Source organism: Papio anubis, chromosome 20 (assembly GCF_008728515.1).
Source record: "Papio anubis isolate 15944 chromosome 20, Panubis1.0, whole genome shotgun sequence".
Classification (NCBI taxonomy): domain Eukaryota; kingdom Metazoa; phylum Chordata; class Mammalia; order Primates; family Cercopithecidae; genus Papio; species Papio anubis.
Genome location: NC_044995.1, coordinates 16,432,791 through 16,455,320, shown reverse-complemented (window position 1 = coordinate 16,455,320; position 22,530 = coordinate 16,432,791). Strand labels below are relative to the sequence as shown.

At 39.3% G+C, this 22,530-nt stretch overlaps 1 protein-coding gene across 7 annotated transcripts; it reads right to left on the bottom strand.

Annotated features, from left to right (window-relative positions):
- Nucleotides 1-296: 296 nt before the first annotated feature.
- ZNF780A (zinc finger protein 780A) lies at nucleotides 297-21,321 on the bottom strand. Of its 7 annotated transcripts, none has more exons than XM_031659466.1 (7): nucleotides 20,325-20,434; nucleotides 19,660-19,730; nucleotides 14,770-14,856; nucleotides 14,329-14,382; nucleotides 12,686-12,812; nucleotides 9,749-9,844; nucleotides 297-3,816 (listed from the first exon to the last, which is right to left on the bottom strand). In XM_031659466.1, exons 4-7 carry the CDS (start codon nucleotides 14,335-14,337, stop codon nucleotides 2,123-2,125), a joined length of 1,926 nt encoding a protein of 641 aa, XP_031515326.1. In that variant the 5' UTR covers nucleotides 14,338-14,382; nucleotides 14,770-14,856; nucleotides 19,660-19,730; nucleotides 20,325-20,434; the 3' UTR covers nucleotides 297-2,122. The 7 variants fall into 7 exon arrangements, with proteins under 7 accessions (XP_031515326.1, XP_031515327.1, XP_031515323.1 ...); XM_031659467.1 differs by having other exon boundaries at nucleotides 20,310-20,408; XM_031659463.1 differs by lacking the exon at nucleotides 14,770-14,856 and having other exon boundaries at nucleotides 20,413-21,321.
- Nucleotides 21,322-22,530: the final 1,209 nt, after the last annotated feature.

Below are 22,530 nucleotides of genomic sequence, written 5' to 3'. Positions count from 1 at the left end.
GCTGGATTTCCTAGGCCAACTAAGAATCCCTAAGCCTAGCTGGGAAGGTGACCGCATTCACCTTTAAACATGGGGCTTGCAACTTAGCTCACACCTGACCAATCAGGTAGGAAAGAGAGTTCACTAAAATGCTAATTAGGCAAAAACAGGAGGTAAAGAAATAGCCAATCATCTATTGCCTGAGAGCACAGCGGGAGGGACAATGATCGGGATATAAACCCAGGCATTCGAGCCGGCAATGGCTACCCTCTTTGGGTCCTCCCCCTGCCGCCTTTGTATGGGAGCTCTGTTTCTACTCTAGTAAATCTTGCAACTGCGAGAAAAAAAAAAAAAAAAAAGAATGAGGAGAAATGTTCTAGGTCAGTAGCTCTCTAACTCTGGTTAGTATCACAATCACCTGGAGAAATAAAAAACATAAAGGCCCAGACTTATAAGCTAAGGCTTAAGCCTCTGTAGCTTTTGAGAGCCTACATTCATACGATTTCCAGGCTACAATATACTAAAGAGAGAGAACCAAATGCAATGCAGGTTCTGCGATGGATTCTCCTTTGAATATGAATAGCTGTAAAAGATGGTTTGGAAGCCAATGAAGAAATCTGAAAATGGAATATTACAGAATTATGAATAGTTTCCTTAAGGGTAATTATGGTACAATGGTTCTATGATTTTGTCTTTATGTTTGGGTGATACACATGTTGATTAAATAAAGGGTAAAGTGTCATGATGTCTAAAACTTATTCTCAATGGCACAACAAATATACAAAAAATAAACGTGCAAATTTGTTAATAATTTTGAATCTAGGTGGAGGTGTATGGTTGTATATTTGACAATTCCTTCCAAACCCACAACAAGTATCAACTAGGTTTACCATCTTTTATGGGCAGGATTTGTGGTATCCCAAAGCAATTACAATAGTAACATCAAAAATCACTGGTTATTGATCACCATGATAGATACATAACAATGAAAAAGTTTGAAATATGCTGAGAATTATCAAAATGTGACATAAAGACATGAAATGCACACATGATGTTTGGAAAATGAACCTGATCATCTTGCTCACCACAGAGTTGCCACGAACCTTCAATTTGTATAAAACACAATAACTGCAATGCACAATTCAGTGAGGTATGCCTGTATCTGGTAAAGTATTTCATAGGGAGTATATTGTGAACATAACAACTACCCTATATTCCTCATTCAAAGACTTTCTCACAAGAATTATCTTCTCCAAACACTAAGGTATTTAGTGTGGCTATAAAACGCCCCACATTCCTTACACCCAAAGATTTCTCGGAAGTATGAATACTCTGATGTTGAGCAAATCCCAGGCCATGATGAAAGTTCTTCACACATTCTTTTATGTTCACAAGATTTCTCATCAATATGAGCTCTCCGATGTTGAGTAAATTTTTCATACACAGTGAAGGCTTGTCCACACTCCTTATAGTCATAAAATTTCTAACTATTATGAATTTTCTGATGTTAAGAAAGCTGATAATCCACAGTAAATGCTTTCCCACATTCCTTACATTCTAGGGTTTCTCACCAGTATGAATTTTAACATGTTGAACAATGTTTGAGCTACAACTAAAGGTCTTCCCACATTCTGTACATTCACAGGGCTTCATACCAGTATGAATTCTTTGATGTGCAGTCAGGACCAAACTACATCTAAGTTTTCCCACACTCCTTACATTCATAGAGTTTCTCACCCGTATGAATACTCTGATGTTGAATAAGGTTTGAGCCACTATTGAAGGCCTTCCCACATTCCTCAAATTCAAATGGCTTCTCGCCAGTATAAATGATCTGAAGTCCAGCAAGCTGTGTCAGAAAACTAAAGGCCTTTCCACATTCTTTACATTCAAAGGGTTTTTTTTACCAGTGTGAATTTGGTAATGTTCAGTAAGTTGGTAATGATATCTAAAGGTCTTCCTCCACTCCTTACATACAAAGAGTTCCTCACTGGAATGAATTTTCTGATGCTGAGTAAGGTTTGAACCACGATTGAAGCCTTTCCCACACTCCTTACATTCACATGGTTTTACACCAGCATGAATACTCTGATGTTGAACATGGTTTGAGACACGATTAAAGGATTTTCCACATTCCTTACATTCAAGATGGCTTCTCACCTGTGTGAACATTCTTATGGCGATTAAGCTGGGTGGGAAGACTAAAAACCTTTCCACACGCCTTACATTCAAAGGGTTTCTCACCAGTATGCAATTTCTGGTGTCGAATAAGTTGCATATGAAGTCGAAAGGCTTTCCCACACTCCTTACATTCAAAGGGTTTCTCACTAGTATGCAATTTCTGATGTCGAATAAGGTGCATATGAAGTCGAAAGGCTTTCCCACATTCCTTACATTCAAAGGGTTTCTTTCCAGTATGAATACTTCGATGTTGATTAAGATTTGAACCACGACGGAAGAATTTCCCACATTCCTTACATTCAAAGGGTTTCTCACCTGTATGAGTTTTCTGATGTTGAGAAAGTTGTAGGTAAAGTCTAAAAGCCTTCCCACATTCCTTACATTCATAGGGCTTCTCACCAGTGTGAATACTCTGATGTTGAACAAGGCTCGAGCCACGATTGAAGGCCTTCCCACAGTCTTTACATTCAAATGGCTTGTCACCAGTATGAATTCGAGAATGTTCAATAAGTTGGCAATGATATCTAAAGGCCATCTCACATTCCCTACATACAAAAGGTTTCTCATTGGAATGAATTTTCTGATGCTGAATAAGGTGTGCACCACGATTAAAGCCTTTCCCACACTCCTTACATTCATATGGTTTTACACCAGCATGAATACTCTGATGTTGAGCAAGGTTTGAGCTACGATTAAAGGACTTCCCACATTCCTTACATTCAAATGGTTTTTCACCTGTGTGAATGTTCTTATGGCGATTAAGCTGGTTGAGAAGACTAAAGGCCTTCCCACATTCTCTGCATTCAAAGGGTTTCTCACCAGTATGAATCTTCTGATGTCGAACAAGCTTTGTCAGAAGAGTAAACGCCTTTCCACATTCTTTACATTCAAAGGGTTTCTCACCAGTATGAATTTGGCAATGTTCAATAAGTTGGTAATGATATCGAAAGGCCATCCCACATTCCTTACATACAAAGGGTTTCTCATTGGAATGAATTTTCTGATGCTGAATAAGGTGTGCACCACGATTGAAGCCTTTCCCACACTCCTTACATTCATATGGTTTTACACCAGCATGAATACTCTGATGTTGAACAAGGTTTGAACTACGATTAAAGGACTTCCCACATTCCTTACATTCAAACAGTTTCTCACCTGTGTGAATGTTCTTATGGCGATTAAGCAGGGTAAGAAGACTAAAGGCCTTTCCACATTCGTTACATTCAAAAGGTTTCTCACCAGTATGAAATTTCTGATGTCGAGTAAATTGTATGTGAAGTCGAAAGGCTTTCCCACACTCCTTACATTCAAAGGGTTTCTCTCCAGTATGAATACTCTGATGCTGAAGAAGATTTGCACTACGACTAAAGTATTTCCCACATACCTTACATTCATACGGTTTATGTGTATTGCAAATAAGAGAAGCATGAGAAGTATAAGTAGGCAGTTTTTCACAGCTGATCATCTTTTGATTGATATGTCCTTCTTGATACCCCTGTAGTCCCTCAAATCTTCCATATTCTGAGTAGTTTCTAAAATAAAAGGCCTCAAGGCCAAGAGTTGTACTTATGTGCTTTATAACCTGTTCGGGTAAATTTACTTCAGAGATGTCATTTTCTGGAGATACTTTCTCAGGTCCATATTTTGACTCCAAATCTGAAAGAAATGAAGAAAGCAAACCTATTTTATTTTCCTATAACATACATGCAAAGTCCTTTCATCAACTGAAACCATCAATTCAAACCAATAAAACCTTTATTGGTTTTATTAGCTAAAACCAACAAAGTTGGTAGATAGAACCTTTCTCGTATCACTTCCGTTTCCAGTGGAAGCAAATGCACATCTGAGCCAGCCTGGTTATGTACATGTAAAAATAGGAAAATGAACCACCGAATGTTGATCCTAACTAGGTCGACTATCTGTTGAAACATATTGATATGTTCTATAGGACTTAAGACCATGAGACCCATAGCTTCATAGTCAGTAATTAGAATGTCCAGGATACAATCCAAATATACTGGCATATACAAGAAAATTTCAACTCACATTAGAAAAGAAAATCAACAGCAGCATTCTGCCAGGTGCCTGGGGATCACTCCACCCCTATTTACCATAAGAACCAGCACGTAAAACTGGGGGGCCTAAGGTCAGGTCCACCAGACCCAGCTCTGTGCCCAAGTCCCCAAGCATACCATCTGGGAACCTGGGGATTACCCTGATCCATCTACCACCTTTGCTACCTAAGCACTCGTCACAGAGGCCTGAGGTCAGACCCATATAACCGGCTGCTACCTCCACAACTGGCACCCACCTGTACTCACAACTGGATGTGCTGTGGACTGGCTCACCCAGCCCATCACAGTCACCTCCAACACCAAGCACTTACTGCTTGGGAGCCAGAAGTTTGTCCTGTTCACTACTACTGCCACCATCCATGCCACACTTGCTGCCCAAGAGTCCAAGAACCCATCCACCCACCCAGCATACCATTATCATCCAAACCACAAGGAGGCCAAAGAATCAATGTGCCTAGACACACCAATACTAGTACCAGCACAGACTACCCTGGGGCCCCAAAACAGGCATGTCTGGACTGCTACTGCCACCACCAGAGTCCAAGGACTTGCCTACCTAGTGTCCTAGTGCTAGGCCATTCTTGCATTAAAGGAATACCTGAGACTGGGTAATTTACGAAAAAATGAGTATTAACTGGCTCATGGTTCTGCAGGTTGTATAAGCATGGCGCTGGGATCTGCTCAGCTTCTGGGGAGGCCTTAGTGGGCTTTTACTCATCAAAGAAGGCAACACAGGACAAAGAATGTCGCACAGCAAGAGAAGGAGCAAGAGAGAGAACAAGGAGAAGTGCCATATACTTTTAACAACCAGGTCCTGCAAGAACTCACTTACTATTGTGAGGACAGCACCAAGGGGATGGTGCTAAGCCATTCATGAGAAATCAACTCCCATGATCCAATTACCTCCCACCAGGTCCCATCTCCAACACTGGGGATTACATTTCAACTTGAGATTTAGAGGGGAAAATACCTAAACTGTATCACTTCTCATCCCCAATAAAACTTCACCATACCCTCCACTAACCATCACAACCAAAACCAATGAAGAAATCACACACACCAATGACACTGTTTACAGTCAAAAAAAAAATCATAACACTACATAACAACACTACTGCACACACCCAGAATCAAAGCGAAAATGCCCTATCCAACCCTATTAACCATAGATACATCTTTAGGAAAAAAGCCTCCCCTACAAAAGCAAATTCAAAAAAATGAGAATAAACACAGGAAGTAACAAAAAAAAAAGAAGGAAACATGACATCTCCACAGGAACATAATAATTCTCCAGAAACATTCCAATGGGGGGAAAATGTTATATCCTAGCAAAATAATTCAAAAATAATTATATTAAAGAAGCTAAGTGAGATACAAGAGAATTTGGAAGAACAATACAAAGAAATCAGAATTTAAAAAAAAAAAAAAAAAAAACCTCAGGATAAGAAGAAGAAATTTACCATTTCGGCCGGGCGCGGTGGCTCAAGCCTGTAATCCCAGCACTTTGGGAGGCCGAGACGGGCGGATCACAAGGTCAGGAGATCGAGACCATCCTGGCGAACACAGTGAAACCCCGTCTCTACTAAAAATACATAAAAAACTAGCCGGGCGAGGTGGCGGGCGCCTGTAGTCCCAGCTACTCGGGAGGCTGAGGCAGGAGAATGGAGTAAACCCGGGAGGCGGAGCTTGCAGTGAGCTGAGATCCGGCCACTGCACTCCAGCCTGGGCTACAGAGCGAGACTCCGTCTCAAAAAAAAAAAAAAAAAAAAAGAAATTTACCATTTCATTATAAAAAAGAACCAAACAGAAATTCTGAAACTGAATAATTCATTGAATAAAATATAAAATACATTCAAAATCTTCAACAACAGACTAGATCAGGTAGAAGAATCTCAGAACATAAAGCCAATTCTTTTGAAATAACCCAGTCAGACAAAAACAGAAAAAGAAAAAAAGAAGAATAAACAAAGACCCTATATGGGACATCATAAAACAACCAAATATTTGAAATTTTGAGGTCCCAGAGATGAAGAGAAAAAATAAAGGAAAGAAAATCTATTTAATGAAATAATAGCTGGAAACTTTCCAACTCTAGCAAGAGATGTAGACATCCAGATATAGGAAGCTCAGAGATACCCAAATAGATAACACAAAAAAGGCTTCTCCATGGCACATTATGGTCAAAATATAAAAGTCAAAGACAAAGAGAGAATACTAAAAACAGCAAGAGAAAAGCATCTAGTTACTTACAAGGGAACTCTCATCAGCCAAATAGCAGATTTCTCAACAAAAAGAAATGAGAGAGAATGAAATGATATATTCAAAGTGTTGAAAGAAAAAAATTGCCAATCAAGGATACTATCCTCAGCAAATTATCCAACATAAATGAAGAACAAATAATCTTTCCCAGACAAAAGCTGAGGGTAGACCAGCTCTACAAGATATGCTTAAGAGTCCTACACTTAGAAGTGAAAGAATATCTACCATTGTGAAAACATACAAAATTATAAAACCCACTGACACAGCAAATACACAAATAAGGAGAAAGAACTCAAATGTTATCCCTATAGAAAACAACCAAACCACAATGATAAAAAATAAAAGAGAAAGAAAGGAACAAAGGATATACAAATCAACTAGAAATCAATTAATAAAATGACAAGAATAAGCCCTCACATATCAGTAATCACATTGAATGTAAATTGATTAAACTTTTCATCTAAAAGATATAGACTGGCTGAATGGATTTAAAAAAAAGTGACCCAGTTATATGCTGCCAACAAGAGACTCATCTCACTGGTAAAGAAACATATGGATTGAAAGTAAAGGAATAGTAAAAGATATTCTATGCAAATGGAAACCAAAGTGAGCAGGAATAGCTATATTTATATCAGACAAAAAAGATTTTAAGTCAAAAGCAGCAAAAAGAGACAAAGAAGGTCATGGTATAATGATAAAGGGATCAATTCAGCAAGAGGATATAATAATTCTAAACATACTATAATCCCAACACCAGAACACCCAGATATATAAGGTGAATATTATTAGATCAAAAGGGAGAGAGATATACTCCAGGGCAATAATCACTGGGGACTTCAACACCCCACTCTGAATTAGACAGACCATCTAGATAGAAAATTAACAAAGAAACACTGGATTTAAACCACATTAGACAAAACAGGCCTACCAGACATTTACTGAACATTTCATCAAATAGCTACAGAATACACATACTCTCATTAGCACACAGAACATTCTCTAGGATAGACCATATGTTAGGATGCAATTCTTAACAAATTCTTCAAAACCAAAATTATACCAAGTCTTTTCTCAGACATGGAATAGAACAAGAAATCAGTAACAAGACGAACTTTGGAAACTATACAACACATGGAAATTAAACAACCTGCTCATACATAACCACTGGGTCAAGAAAGAAATTAAGGAGGAAATCAAAAAATTTCTTGAAACAAATGAAAATCAGAATTCAACATAGCAAAACCTATGGGATACAGCAAAAGCACTGCTAAGAGTGAAGTTGATGGCAATAAACACCAACATTGAAAAAGTAGAAAGATTTCAAATAAACAATCCAATGAAATCAGGGCAGAACTAAATAAAATACAGACTAAATAATACAAAAGATCAATGAAATGAAAAGTTGTTTTTTAAAAAACATAAATATAATTAATAAACCACTAGCTTGACCAACCAAGAAGAAAAGAGAATAAGCAAAATCAGAAATAAAAAAGGAGATATTACCACTGACACCACAGAAACAGAAAAGATCATCAAAACAGAAAAGCTGAACAGGCCAATAATGAGTAATGAGATTGAATCAGTAATAAAATGTCGCCCAAAAAAGAAAACTCCAGGACTGATGACTTCCCTGCTGAACTCTATCTACCAAACTCTCAAAGAACTAATACCAATTCTCCTCAAACTATTCCAAAAAATTTCAGAGAAGGAAATTCTCTTTAACTCATTCTATGAAGCTGGCATACCATGAAACAAAAACCAGACAAGGAAGAAACAAAAAAAGAAAACAGTTCTAACCTAATGGCACATGAATGCCTATGTTTATTGTAGCACCATTCATAATAGCAAAGACATGGAATTAACTTAAATGTCCATGAATGGTTACCTGGCTAAAGAAAATGTAGTACAAGGAATACTACGTAACCATAAAAAAGAACAAGATTATGTGCAGCAATGTGGATGGCACTGGATGCCATTATCCTAAGCAAATTAATGAAGGAACAGAAAACCAAAGACTACATATTCTCACTTATAAGTGGGAGCTAAACACCGAGTACACATGGACACAGAAAAACAGAACAACAGACATCAGGGCCTACTTGAGAGTAGAGGGTGGGAGGATGAAGATCCAAAAACTACCTATTGGGTACTATGCTTATTATCTGGGTGGTGAAATAATCTGTACACCAAACCTACCACAACGTGCAATTTACCCATATAACAAACCCACACATGTACCCCTTGGACCTAAAATAAAAGTTGGAAAATAATAATTAAAAATAAATAAAGAAATGGTGCTAGAGCAACTGGATATCCATATGCGATAGAATGAAACCAGACCCCTATTTCTCACCATATACAAAAATCAACTGGAAATGGATTAAAGACTTAAATGTAAGACTCAAAACTACAAAACAACTAAAAGAAAACATAAAGGAAGTGCTTCAGGACATTGACCTAGGCAAAAATTTTCTGGTTAACACTGCAAAGGCACAGGCAGCAAAAACAAAAACAGAGCAATGGAACTGTATTAAACTAAAACGCTTCTGCAGAGCAAACGAAAGTATCAACAGAGGGAATAGACAAAATTAAATGAGAGAAGTTATTTGCAAACTATTTCTCTGACAAGACTCAAATAACAGCCAAAAAAAAAAATCCTATTAAAAAGTTGGCAAATGGGCTGGGCACAATGGCTCATGCCTGTAATCCCAGGAATTTGGGAGGCTGAGGTGGGCAGATCACCTGAGGTCAGGAGTTCAGGAACAACCTGGCCAACACAGTGAAACCTCATCTCTACTAAAAATACAAAAATTAGCCAGGTGCAGTGGTGGGCACCTGTTATCCCAGCTACTTGGGAAGCTGAGGCATGAGACTTGCTTGAACCCAAGAGGCAGAGGTTGCAGTGAGTCAAGATCACATCACCGCACTCCACACTGCAGGACAGAGTAAGATTCCATTTAAAAAAAAAAAAAAAAAAAAGTTTACACTGGGAAAAACAGAGGGAACTTACTCCACTAAAAGGGGAAGGAAATAAGAGAACAGAAATTAGGTGGTTAGTAAATGACGAAGTTCCTTGGTGACGGCTTCTGCTATAATCTTTACTTCCTTCCCAGGTCTTGGGCATTTTTATCCAACACAACTTAGGTCATCGAAGAAAGTTTTTCAAACCACATCTCAGGGGTGTGACTCCTTTCTGAGCACATGGCTGTCCGGGACAATGATGGCTTCCCCCTGCCTGCTTTACCCTCACTTACCTGGATACCATCTGCTTGTTTCTTTCCTTACAACCATCCAGGGCTCTTTCTCTTGCTCAAGTAACGTAATCACATCTGGTTTAGAAATGGAACTTCCTGCGTAAAAGAAATGACACGTAGAATTTTTTTAATACAAAAATTTTTTTTTTTCAAATCTTTGTGACCTGCTTAAACTTATAATAAATTACAAGTCAAAACAATATTGAGAAGAGACTTCAGATAAGAGTGAGAGGTTGAGTAAGAGAACTCTTTTCTTTTTTTTTTTTTTTTTTTTTTTTTTTTTGAGACAGAGTCTCGCTCTGCCGCCCAGGCTGGAGTGCAGTGGCCGGATCTCAGCTCACTGCAAGCTCCGCCTCCTGGGTTTACGCCATTCTCCTGCCTCAGCCTCCCGAGTAGCTGGGACTACAGGCGCCCGCCACCTCGCCCAGCTAGTTTTTTGTATTTTTTAGTAGAGACGGGGTTTCACCGTGTTAGCCAGGATGGTCTCGATCTCCTGACCTCGTGATCCGCCCGTCTCGGCCTCCCAAAGTGCTGGGATTACAGGCTTGAGCCACCGCGCCCGGCAGAGAACTCTTTTCTAACTCAGAATCTTATCCCTCAAAAAGAGGGATAACTGAATGGTTGAGAGCAGGAAACTTCAAGCCAGACTGCCGTGTTCAAATCCTGTCTCTGCTACTCACTAGCAGTATGACCTCAGGTAAGTCATTTAAACTCTGTCCTTCAGTTTTCCCAGCTCTAAAATGGGGATGATGTAACACCTATTTTATAGGATTGATACTAAGACTAAATAAGTTAATATAAGTAAAATACTTCTAACATTGCGTGATATACAGTAGCACAAAGTCAAGATTATGTTTATTATTGTCATTTATTTTGCATCCTTAGACATATACAGCTCACTCAGTATATTCACTCAATGAAAATACATACACTCCATAGCCTGAAACTTTCAGCTACAAAACAAGTAACGCAATGTTTATCGAAGGAAATGAAATGCATTCACTTTAGTGTTAAATGGTGTTCTATCCAATTTAATCAAGTGTGTATGTAAATAGACATTTTGTTTGTCTGTTTTTGTTTTCAGGCTCAGGTCTCGGAGAATCTATTGCCCAGGCTGGAGTGCAGTGATGGGTACAGCTCACTGCAGCCTCAACCTCCCAGTGATCATAGAGGTTTCTTTGATAGAAAAATTCAAGACACTCTTCTCCTTACAGGTGGGCCAAAAAAACAAAAACAAACCAACAAACAGAAAATCCACAGTATGGGCAGGGCAGTGACAAACCTAATCCCAGCACTTTGGGAGGCTGAGCAGGATCACGAGGTCAGGAGATTCCTGAGACTTCTCCCAAACCCGGGTAGCTTGTCCCTAAAAACTTCAAACCTTGGGGCAGGGGAGGTGGCACAGAAGCTTCCAATGCAGCTCTGGGAAGTGAGAGCAGGAGAATGAAAGTAAACCCGGGAGGCCCAGGGAGACTTGCAGTGAGCTGAGAATCGTGCCTGCACTCCAACACTAAATAGGCTTGAACTCCGTCTCAAAAAGTAAAGAATAATAAAAGATATATTATATGCAAAAATGAAACCAAAAGAGTGAGCAGAACCTTCCTCTTTATATCGAACAAAAAGATTTTAAGTCCAAAGCAGCAAAAGACAAAGAAAGGATGTGGTATATAATGATAAAGGATAATTCAGCAGAGGATATAATAATTTACCTAAACATGCTATCTATTCAACTTTAGAACACCCGAATATATAAGGTGAATATTTGTTATTAGATCAAAAAGGGAGAGGAATATGCTCAGGAGCCGTAATAATCACTGGGGACTTCTTTTGCCCACCTCCAAATTAGAACAGAATATAGATAGAAGAAATTAAAAGCACTAGTTTAAACCACATTAGACAAAACAGTATTCTGGACATTTACTGAACGGGCATTTCATTAATGGCTACCCAGAATACATACTCTCATTGCTTTAGACATTCTCTGCAGTTCAGACCATATGTTAGGGTGCAATTCTTAACAATTCTTCAAAACCAAAATTATGCCAAGTCTTTTTCTCCAGGCATGAATAGAACTTAAGTATTATTAAAATGACTTGACTACTTAAGCATACAGGAAGTCCCAAACAGCACTATACATGCTTTGTAACCTGCTGATTCAGAAAATTAGGGAAATCAAAAATTTGGCGAAACAAATGAAAATCGAATTCAACATGGCAGGCACATAAGGATTGGCCAAAAAGCACTTTTTAAGAGTGAGGGGTGCAGTGGCTAAGCTTTCTGGCATTGAAGTGAAGAAGATTTTTCGTCCTAAAACAATCCCAATGAAATGCTTTCTGCTTTAATGTTCGTGATTTTATTATCAGCTCACTCTTAACATTACACATACTATCCCCATGAGTTGCCTGTTCTGATTTTCATTGTTCAAGAAAGCCACAGAACTCTCTGTATTCTTTCTTGAAATGTTGAGTGCCCAATTTCCGTAATGCCATATAGTTCAAAAGCTACCTTGTTATATTTCTGTTTAACCTATTGTGTCTGAAAACTGTTTCTATTACAGTTTTGAAAATTTATTGGAAGCATCTATGATATCCCCCTAGGGAAACTAGATACCTAATCTTGACATCAAATACAATATGAAACCTGGTTCTTAGACAGTATCTTTCAATGAACGTACAAGATTTCAAATTCAGCCCCATGGTCATGGAGAGAGAGAGGCAATTACAGAAAGGACCGGTGTAATGGAGGCCACTGTGGAGTAGGCAAGATACAGGGGCTCAGGGAGGTGCCTGTTTTCAACCCAACAAATCTCAATCCATTCCTTTGGGAACAAGAAGAAGGAATTCAGCCACCTCTTAAAAGATAGCCCTGAAATTCACAGTGAAGAAAGCTGATATTCCAGAGAACAGACACAAAAATAACTGGGACCAATGACCTTACCCAGTGAGATCAGGTGGCTGTAGTTCTCCAACATCACGTCCCTGTACAAGGTCCTCTGATCAGGCTGCAGGCACTCCCACTCCTCCTGAGAGAAGTCAATGGCCACATCCCTGAATGTCACTGATCCCTGAAACCACAAACACATGTATTATGGTGAAATTGAAGAAAACTGTTTCAAGATGAAAGGAGAGGAAGTGAAGGAGTGTACTGTAAGAAAAAAGCAATATGGAAATTCACAGAGTGCCTGCACATTCTTCAAGAATCCTGCTGCTGGCTGAGCATGGTGGCTCATCCCTATAGTCCCAGCTACTCAGGAGTCGAGGTGGGAGGATTGCTTGAGCCCAGGAGTTTGAGACTAGCCTGGGCAACATAATGATATCCTGTCTCTGCAAAAAGTAAACTTTAAGTAACTGTGTGTGGTATCACGTACCTGTAGTCCCAGCTACTTGGGAGACTGAGGTAGGAGTATCGCTTGAGCCCAGGAGTTCAAGGCTACAGTGAACTGTGATCACGCCACTGCACTCCAGCCTGGGCCACAGAGCAAGACCCTATCTCAGAAAAACAAACAAACAAAAAAAGGTGGGGGTTGCATACAATTGAAGAATGTTCTTAATCCTCAAGCTCATTATGGTATGAAATGATAGCAAAAGTATTTTTTCTTGTCATGACAAATGATTTTTATAAGCTGCATGAAAGTCAATATAACTGACATATTAGATTTATTCATTTTTTTCTATTTACACATTGAGGATGGCCAGGGCCTCTAAGGATTTTCCCAATTCTGATAATTTTTTTTTTTTTTTTCCTGAGACAGAGTCTCACTCTGTTACCCAGGCTAGAGTGCAGTGGCACGATCGCAGCTCACTGCAACCTCCACCTTCCAGGTTCAAGCAATTCTCCTGCCTCAGCCTCCTGTGCAGCTGGGATTACAGGTGCATACCACCACAATAGGCTAATTTTGTTGTTGTTGTTGTTGTTGTTAGAAGAGATGGGGTTTTACCAAGTTGGCCAGGCTGGTCTCAAACTCCTGACCTCAAGTGATCCACCACCCGCCTCAGCCTCCCAAAGTGCTGGGACTGCACGCGTGAGCCACCACTTCCGGCCAGAGAATCTGTAATCACCTATCATTCATGCCCTGAATTATCTTCTCCCTGTTACTGCCCACTGTCCTCACTGATCATTTCCCTAAAAGCCTCATAAAGCAGAACACCTTGTCACACTTGCAGACTGAGGCCACTCACTACGGAATTCGACCTTAGCTACCTGGAAGGCTCCAGTCTGTGAAGTTTCAAAGTGTTCCCAAGTGTGGTCAATCATCTGTAACTTATCAAACCCATAAGACCCTGTTTCCCTGTGGGGACTGATTCCTCCACTGTTCCAATATTCTTCCTGACCAAGGTCTGAGCACAGAGCACAGACTGAATAACCTGTTCAAAGAAAACATCAAAGCCAGCAGGAAACAGAGGTACAAATAGGAAGAGCACTGACTTTTTTTTTTTTTTTTGTCACCAACCTTCACTATAATGGGACAAACTGGGGTGTAAGATCATAGACCCTAGGTAAGAAGCTTCAGGTTAAATAATAACAGTCACCTAACCTGAAAGTCACCATATTTGAAGGAAAAGAGAGAAATACCAACTTACATGGACCATGTTTCTAGAATTACAAAATTGGTCAATCTTCCTCGTGCTTCTCCCCTGGAAAACAACAACAAAAAAAGGCCATAATTAAAGCTGTGTCTCAATGCTCTCAAAGCATTGAAGCAAATAACTATTTTATTCTCCATTCCTATTTCTCAACTACTCCTGCTAACATGCACACTTCTACCACCTCCCATCACTCCCCTTGTCCCCCCACACACACTTTCTCACAAATAAACTGGCAGTGAACAGGTAGAGTCGGGATGAAACCAAGCTCTCGCCTACATCCAAGGCAACCTGCGGCAGAAGCATGAATGCTGAGCACAGGCATTTCTGCCTTGAAGTTGTGGCTTCCAGCCAGTCCTCCATTCTTGGGATACCTATCTTGGCCTCGGACTGGACCTCTGATCCTGCCCTAAGCAGATCCCCCTCCCCTAGTCCCACCTTTCAGAGCTGAGAAGGGATCGCATCATCCAATCCAGAACCTCTTTGTGAAATCAGGATTGGGTGCAGTGGGGCAAGGCATGAGAACTGGAAAGGAATAGACAGAATTGCAAGGGCAGTGTTCAGCATTCTGAGCTCAGCAAAAGCCAGTTGGTTAACACAGTTTAGAACATCCGTGTAATAGAATACTTGGTACTCTATGATTAACAGAAAAAATAGATTACAAAACAGGATAATATGATTACATTTGTAAAATATATGTATATAGAAATATTAATAAAAAGACTAACAGACATCAATGGAAAAAAATTTAGAAAATTATATGCATGTTAAGAGTTCTCCTCTGTGTAGCTCCAATTTTCTTCTTTTTGCTTAAGAAGCAAAAAGGTGTGGCCGGGCACGGTGGCTCACACCTGTAATCCCAGCACTTTGGGAGGCCAAGGCAGGCAGATCATGAGGTCAGGAGATTGAGACCATCCTGGCCAACATGGTGATACCCTGTCTCTACTAAAAATACAAAAATTAGCTGGGTGTGGTGACACATGCCTGTAATCCCACCTACTCGGGAGGCTGAGGCACGAGAATCGCTTGAACCCAGGAGGCAGAGGTTGCAGTGAGCCGAGATCACACCATTGCACTCCAGCCTGGCAACAGAGCGAGACTTCATGTCAGAAAAAAAAAAAATTGTAACTACATCCAGGCATTAACTTGGAATATTTATAATTATATTCACATATATATATATCTATACACACACACGTGTGTGTGTATGCATCTCTATATATGGTCATATGTAAATGTATATACACATTTCTTTCCTATGAGGAAACTTCTCCAAATTAGATGAAAGACACTTTTTATTTAGATATCTCCCTTTGAACTTGGGGGGAAAAAATCAGGATAATCTAATGAGCTGTTGTTTTTACTTAACGAGTTTGTTTCCTTTATTTTCCAATTCTTGACCATCACTAAGATGTCTATGTTTTTCTATGTATACTGGAACAATTTCTAGAAAAAATTTTCTGCAAGTCCCCAACCAATGTCTTGTATGCATTAATGATAGTCTATTTCTACTTTCGAAGTAAAAAATAAAAACAGAGTTATCAGTAAAAAAAACCTGAGCCTGTCATGAGGTTCAACAAGAGGTTAATGTGACTATAAAAAATAACATCAGGTAGTTCTAATATTCTTTAGCTGTATCTCACCAATATAATTAGATATTCTCATTATCAAGATTCTTCTTCGAATGAACACAATGCAGATAAGTGGCATTTGCAAACTATGTGAGAAAATTTGTGGAATATACACCACCATGCTTGGTTTCCTTCTTCACCAAATAACCAATTAAAATATTATTTTAGATATAATTCTTATAGAATGCCTTTAGATATGATTCTTACAGAATTCTTATACAAAAACCCTATCTTAGTATATGGGATTCATATACAATATAACAATTTCTTTTGGGGGGGCAGGGGTGAAGTCTTGCTCTGTCACCCAGGCTGGAGTGCTGTGGCCTGATCTCAGCTCACTGCAACCTCTGCCTCCCAGGTTCAAGCAATTCTCCTGCCTCAGCCTCCTGAGTAGCTGGGATTACAGGCGCCTGCCACCACCCCTGGCTAGTTTTTGTATTTTTAGTAGAGACAAGGTTTCACCATGTTGGCAAGGCTGGTCTCAAACTCCTGACCTCAAATGATCTGCCTGTCTCAGTCTCCCAAAGTGCTGGGATTACAGGTGTGAGCCACTGTACCCCGTCTCATGTAACATTTTCTTGAGTATTATTGCTCATAGCATGAATACTGCTTAATGATATATCAAATACTTTTCATAATTCCTTATAGACATCATTTTATTACCTGCATAATACTCTATCACTTAAGTCTAATATGATTAACTTAATGATTTCTGTATTACAGAACACTTACAATGTCATTCCAGATATCACAATCTTTTGATTCTAGACCACGGTTTCTCACCCTAGGCACTAATGACATATTGTGCTAGATAATTCTTAGTTGGGGGAGTGGGGAGAGCTATCCTGTGCATAATACAATGTTCAGCAGCATTCCTGACCTCCATCCATTAGATCTAAGTAGCACCCTCCCCGACATCATGACAATCAAAAGTTTCTAAACATCACCCCAGCTGAGAAACAATGTTCTATCTAGATCAATGGATCCAAACCTCATGGGTCACATAAATTTTTTTATAATCTTATGAAATGATACACTATTTCTCCCCCTAAAACCCACATTTATAAATTTCTATAATACTTCAATATTTTATTTCAAGAGCTCTTGGTCCCTGAGACCATAAATGGAGTCACAAGAACTCAGGTTAAGAATTTCTGTCCTATATTCCTTACAGAAATAGGAAAAAACAAAAAATGCAAAAATTTGTATAGAACCACAAAAGACCCAAATAGCTAAAGCAATCTTGAGCAAAAAGGAACAAAGTTGGAGGTATCAAACTATCTGACTTCAATATATACTACAAAGCTATAGTAACCAAAACAGCAGGGTACTGACATAAAAAAAGACACATAGACCAAAGAAACAGAATAGAGAGGCCCAGAATAAATCCATATATTTATAACCAACTGAGTTTTGAGGAGGGTGCCAAGAACATACAATGGGGAAAAGACTCTTCAAAAAATACTACTGTGAAAAATAGGTATCCATATGCAGAAAAATGCAATTAGACCCTTATCTCAAACCATTATACAAAAATCAACTCTAAACAGATAAAATACCTATATGTAAGATCCTAAACTATGAAACAAATAGAAGAAAACATAGGGGGAAAGTTCTATGAAACTGATCTGAGCAATGATTTTTTTTGGGATATGACCTCAAAAGCAAAGGCAACAAAAGCAAAAATGAACAAATGAAATGATATCAAGCTAAAAACCTTCTGCACAGAAAAGGAAACAATCAACAAAGTGAAGAGACATCTTGTAGAATGAGAGAAAATATTTGCAACCATATATATGATAAGAGATTAAGATCCAAAATATATGAGGAAGTCAAACAACTCAACAGCAAAAAAAAAAAAAAAACCTGATTAAAAGATGGGCAAAGGACCCGAATAGGCACATCCCAAAAGAAGACATAAAAAATGGCCAACAGTATATGAAAAAATACTCAACATCACTAATCATAAGGGAAATGAAAATTAAACCTGCAATAAGATATTACCTCATACCTGTTAGGGTGGCTACTAGAAAGACAAATGTTAACAAGTATTGGCAAGAATGTAGAGAAAAGGGAACTCTTGCACACTGTGGGCAAGAATGTAAATGGGCACAGCCATTATGTAAAACAGTATGGAGGTTACTCAAAAAGTTAAAAATACAACTACCATATGATCCAGTAATCCCAATACTGGGAATATATCTCCAAAGGAAATGAAATCCGTATGTCAAAGAGATATCAGCACAGCCATGTTTATTACAGCACTATTCACAATAGCCAAGATATGGCATCAACCTACGTGTCTAACAATGAATGAATGGATAAAGAAAATGTAATATATATGCAGGTATATATACACAAGGGAATACTATTTAGCCATAAAAAGCAGGAAATTCTGTCATTTGCAAAAACATGGATGAGCCTGGATAACATCATATTAAGTGAAGTAAGCCAAGCACAGAAAGACACATGATCTCACTCATCAGCCAAATCTAAAAAAGTTGATATCACAGAAGTGGAGAGTAGAATGGTATTTACAGATCTGGGATAATGTGGGTGAGGGAGGAAGGAGGGCAGTGTTGACTGGGGAAATGTTGGTCAAAGGATACAAAATTTCAGGAAGAGAAATAAGTTCAAGAGATCTATTACACAAAATGGTATCTACAATTAATAACAATATTCTGTAGCCTTGAAAAATGCTAGGAGAGTGGATATTAAGTGTTCTTACCACAAAAATGATAACTATGTGAGGTAATGCATTGTTAATTAGCTAGATTTAGTCATTCCACAATGTATACATACCATAAAACTTCATGTTGCACATGATAAATACATACAATTATATCTGTCGATTTAAAAAGAATTTCTGTCCTAGATCATTTGAGCACCTCACTCATTTTCTTAATATACAAGCAGCCATCGCAATGAATCACATATTCCCAATGTTCCTGTTCTATAGAGGGTCAAGGGAATGACTTAAAATGACTACACAAAAACAACAGTTAAAACATAGTAAACGTTATTATATGCCTATCTCTGCTCTAAGGGGCTTTACGATATTAATTCATTCTCATGACAGAACCAACATTCCAACCCAAATACTCTGGATCCACTCCCCTATTCTTAACCACAACAGTGTATTGCCTCTCACAGTACACACACACACACACACACACACACACACACACACGCCCAAAACACGACGGAAGCTGCCAAACCTCAGAGAGATCTGGCAAGTATAACAAATATCATCTCACGGACTGCCTGGCAAAATCCTGGCTCTTGTTGATACCAATTTCTGTGCGGTCAGTTTTCCACTCCCGAATGCCTCACAGACTAATGGAAATCATCCAACCATCTCCATTCTTCCCTGTTTTGAAAAGGAGGTCTGTAAAGACCAACTGACGTCTGGTGTGGGATTCCACCTAAACACTAATCTCCTCCTTCCCAAATATGGGTCTAAATGGAGTTTTAATATTAACTACTGGAGGTGTATTTCCATACCAGCTTCGAAAAAGAGAGCGCACAGGAAGGTGTGAACGATTTGCCAAATGGTTTTGTGAATATTAAGTGGAAAGGTGAAGGAGGGTGCACGAATTAATTTGCATATCCCCCTAGATTCACTGAAAATTTACGGGATCTCAATATTCTAAAATCAAAAACGCATTTCTTGAGCAAATACAAAGCACGAACTCACCCTTGACTTTTAGATGTGCAGAAATAATGCTCTCATCTTCCTCCAGGTGCTTCTTTTGGATAATAACACGACTGGGGAAGGGTACGGCAAGCGTGAGACTCCAGGTTTTTCTTGGAGCGCAGACTAAGTTTGAAAGCACCCTCCCAAGCCACAATTTCCCTCACTTCACACGAAATAGGAAGGAAGTAAAAGAAGGCGGAATCGGTTCAACCAGTACAACCAGTTTGGAGCTGCTTTCTGGGGACAGAGCTCTGAGGACGCTGTGGTTCTCAACATGCAGCTAGCCGCCCTCCTGGGGAACAGTCGGGGGCACTTCTGCGCTTTCTTGTGTAAAGCTTCATTCTTGGCTCAATATCTGACCTCCCTACTGGGGCCATTGCTCTGCAGCAGTCCCCGCAGCTGTGAAGGGGAAAGAGGGAGGAAGCAGCAGGAGCTTGCGGGCACCAGCATATTGACGCTTACACAGCCACAGCAAAGTGCGCTGCGTCCACACGCCTTCCCGGGCCTGTGCATAGGGCCTCACGCACACACTCACACAGTCCCCTCCGTCACTCATGATCTCACAATCCCCCTCCTCTGATGCCCGCGCACACGCACGCCTGGGGATCCGACAGATCCCGTCTGCGCCCCGGGGTTCCTACTCTGAGTACCTCCCTCTAGCCCACCCGCACTGTCGGGTCAGTCAGGCTCCAGCCGCAGTCAGCAGAGACCTCCCGCAGCCACGGATCTCGTCCTCTGACGTGAAGACCTCACCCCACTATGTCGTCGACCCCTGGAGACCGGAAGTGAACTGGCGCGGTGGCCGCTGGGAAATACAGTCCAGAACAGAAAAAGCCTCAGAATCCTTGAGCTCTGAGCCTCTCAGGTTGATCCCACCATACTATGGGGCTGACCCCAAAGGGAGCCGAGCCTAGTGGATTCGTGGGAGTTCCAGCCCGCGGGGTGCACAGGTTTCTGCCTTGGGCGAGGATCCCCATCTGAGAGGAGCGTTTCCCTCTGGAGCGTCAGTATAACTTGCTTTTTCTCTCCATGGAGAATGCAAATGAGCAGAACTTTTAAAGAAGAAAGAAGAATTTAAAGTAAAATTATGTCAAGATGTGGGTGCTTTAACTCCCAGCAATAGACTTCCACTTCTCTGTGCTATTTGAAGGGGACTTAGGATAAATTTGAAAAGCTTGAACTAAAGAATTGGTTGGTTATATACTAGGACAGGAAGTATGGTTCACATTGGAGATTTCAGAATCAAATGTCCTGGATTCCTCGAGACAATGTTCCTGTTACCTGGAGAGAAAAACGTGATTCAGGATGACATGGAAACGGATAAAAATACACAGAGAATTACTTGCTTTATCCTGAAGGATGAATAATTAACATTTGTTAAAATAGTATAAACAAATGCAAAAAAGGGCTTGCTTTTCCTAGGAAGAGCCTGATTTCACTGTTGTAGTCTAACAACACTGAACTTTCAAAATCATTTTTCTAGTTTCCTATGCTACATAAGGAGGAAACATGGAATAGTAAAGAGCAAAACGTCTTTTCATTCCAGAATTGTGACAGAAAACGAATAACAAGATAATCAACTCAACCATATCAATAATCACATTAAATGTAAATGGTCTAAACACCTTAATTTAAAAAGATTGTCAGATTGGATTTTTAAAAAGTCAGACCCAAATGTCCATCAATGATAGACTGGATTAAGAAAATGTGGCACATATACACCATGGAATACTATGCAGCCATAAAAAAGATGAGTTCATGTCCTTCGTAGGGACATGGATAAAGCTGGAAACCATCATTCTGAGCACACTGTTGCAAGGACAAAAAGCCAAACACCACATGTTCTCACTCATAGGTGGGAATTGAACAATGAGAGTACTTGGACACAGGGTGGGGAACACAAGACACCGGGGCCTGTCGTGGGGTGGGGGGAGCAGGGAGGGATAGCATTAGGAGATATACCTAATGTAAGTGATGAGTTAATGGGTGCAGCACACCAGCATGGCATATGTATACATATGTAACATACCTGCACGTTGTGCACATGTACCCTAGAACTTAAAGTATAATAAAAAAAAAGATAATAATAAAAAATAAATAAATAAAAAGTCAGACCCAAATGTGTGCTACCTACGGGTAATATGTTAAATGAAAAGCACTAAAAGGTTAAGCGTAAAAGGATGGGAAAATATACACCATCCTAACACTAGTCAAAAAAGTTGGAGTGGCTTTATTAAAAACAAAGTAAACTCCAGGACAAAGACTATTACCGGGGATAAAGAAGGGTACATCATAATAATGATAAAGCAGACAGCTCATTGAGTAGAAAAAACACACATAAATTTTGCTCCTAAAAGCAAAGCTTCTAAGTATGGGAAGAAAAATCCATTAGATTAAAAAGGAGACAGATATACAATTATAGTCAGATATTTCAATATATCTATCTTGGTAATTGATAGAACAAACACAGAAAAGCAACAGGGTATAGCAGATTTGAGCTACATATCAACTTACTTGATCTCATTTATATTTGTGGAACACTCTCCTCAATGACAGTAAAATTCATTTATGTGGACAGGGGATACTTAACCAGTATGGGCCATAAAACAAGTCTCAATAAATGTAAGAGGATTCAAGTCATACAAAGCATGTTGACAAAAATTGAATTAAATTAGAAATCAATAACAGCTGAGTATATATTGTCCAAAATAGTACAAATTTGAAAAGGTATGAATACTAAGGTAATTGAAACTATGTAATGTTTGAAAAATTCCTGTATTAATTATAATATTCTGTTATATCCTAAAGGGTAAAACAATAACATACACATGTTAAAGCAAAATACCAATTTTGTAGTAAGCAAAAAAAATG

Excerpts from the sequence above, each read along its gene's own strand:
- ZNF780A (XM_031659463.1), bottom strand. Across the intron at positions 9,845-12,685 it reads CAGCCACCTGATCTCACTGG|GAAGTTCCATTTCTAAACCA; the intron begins GTAAGGTCATTG and ends TCTTTTACGCAG. Across the intron at positions 3,817-9,748 it reads AACAAGCAGATGGTATCCAG|ATTTGGAGTCAAAATATGGA; the intron begins GTAAGTGAGGGT and ends CATTTCTTTCAG.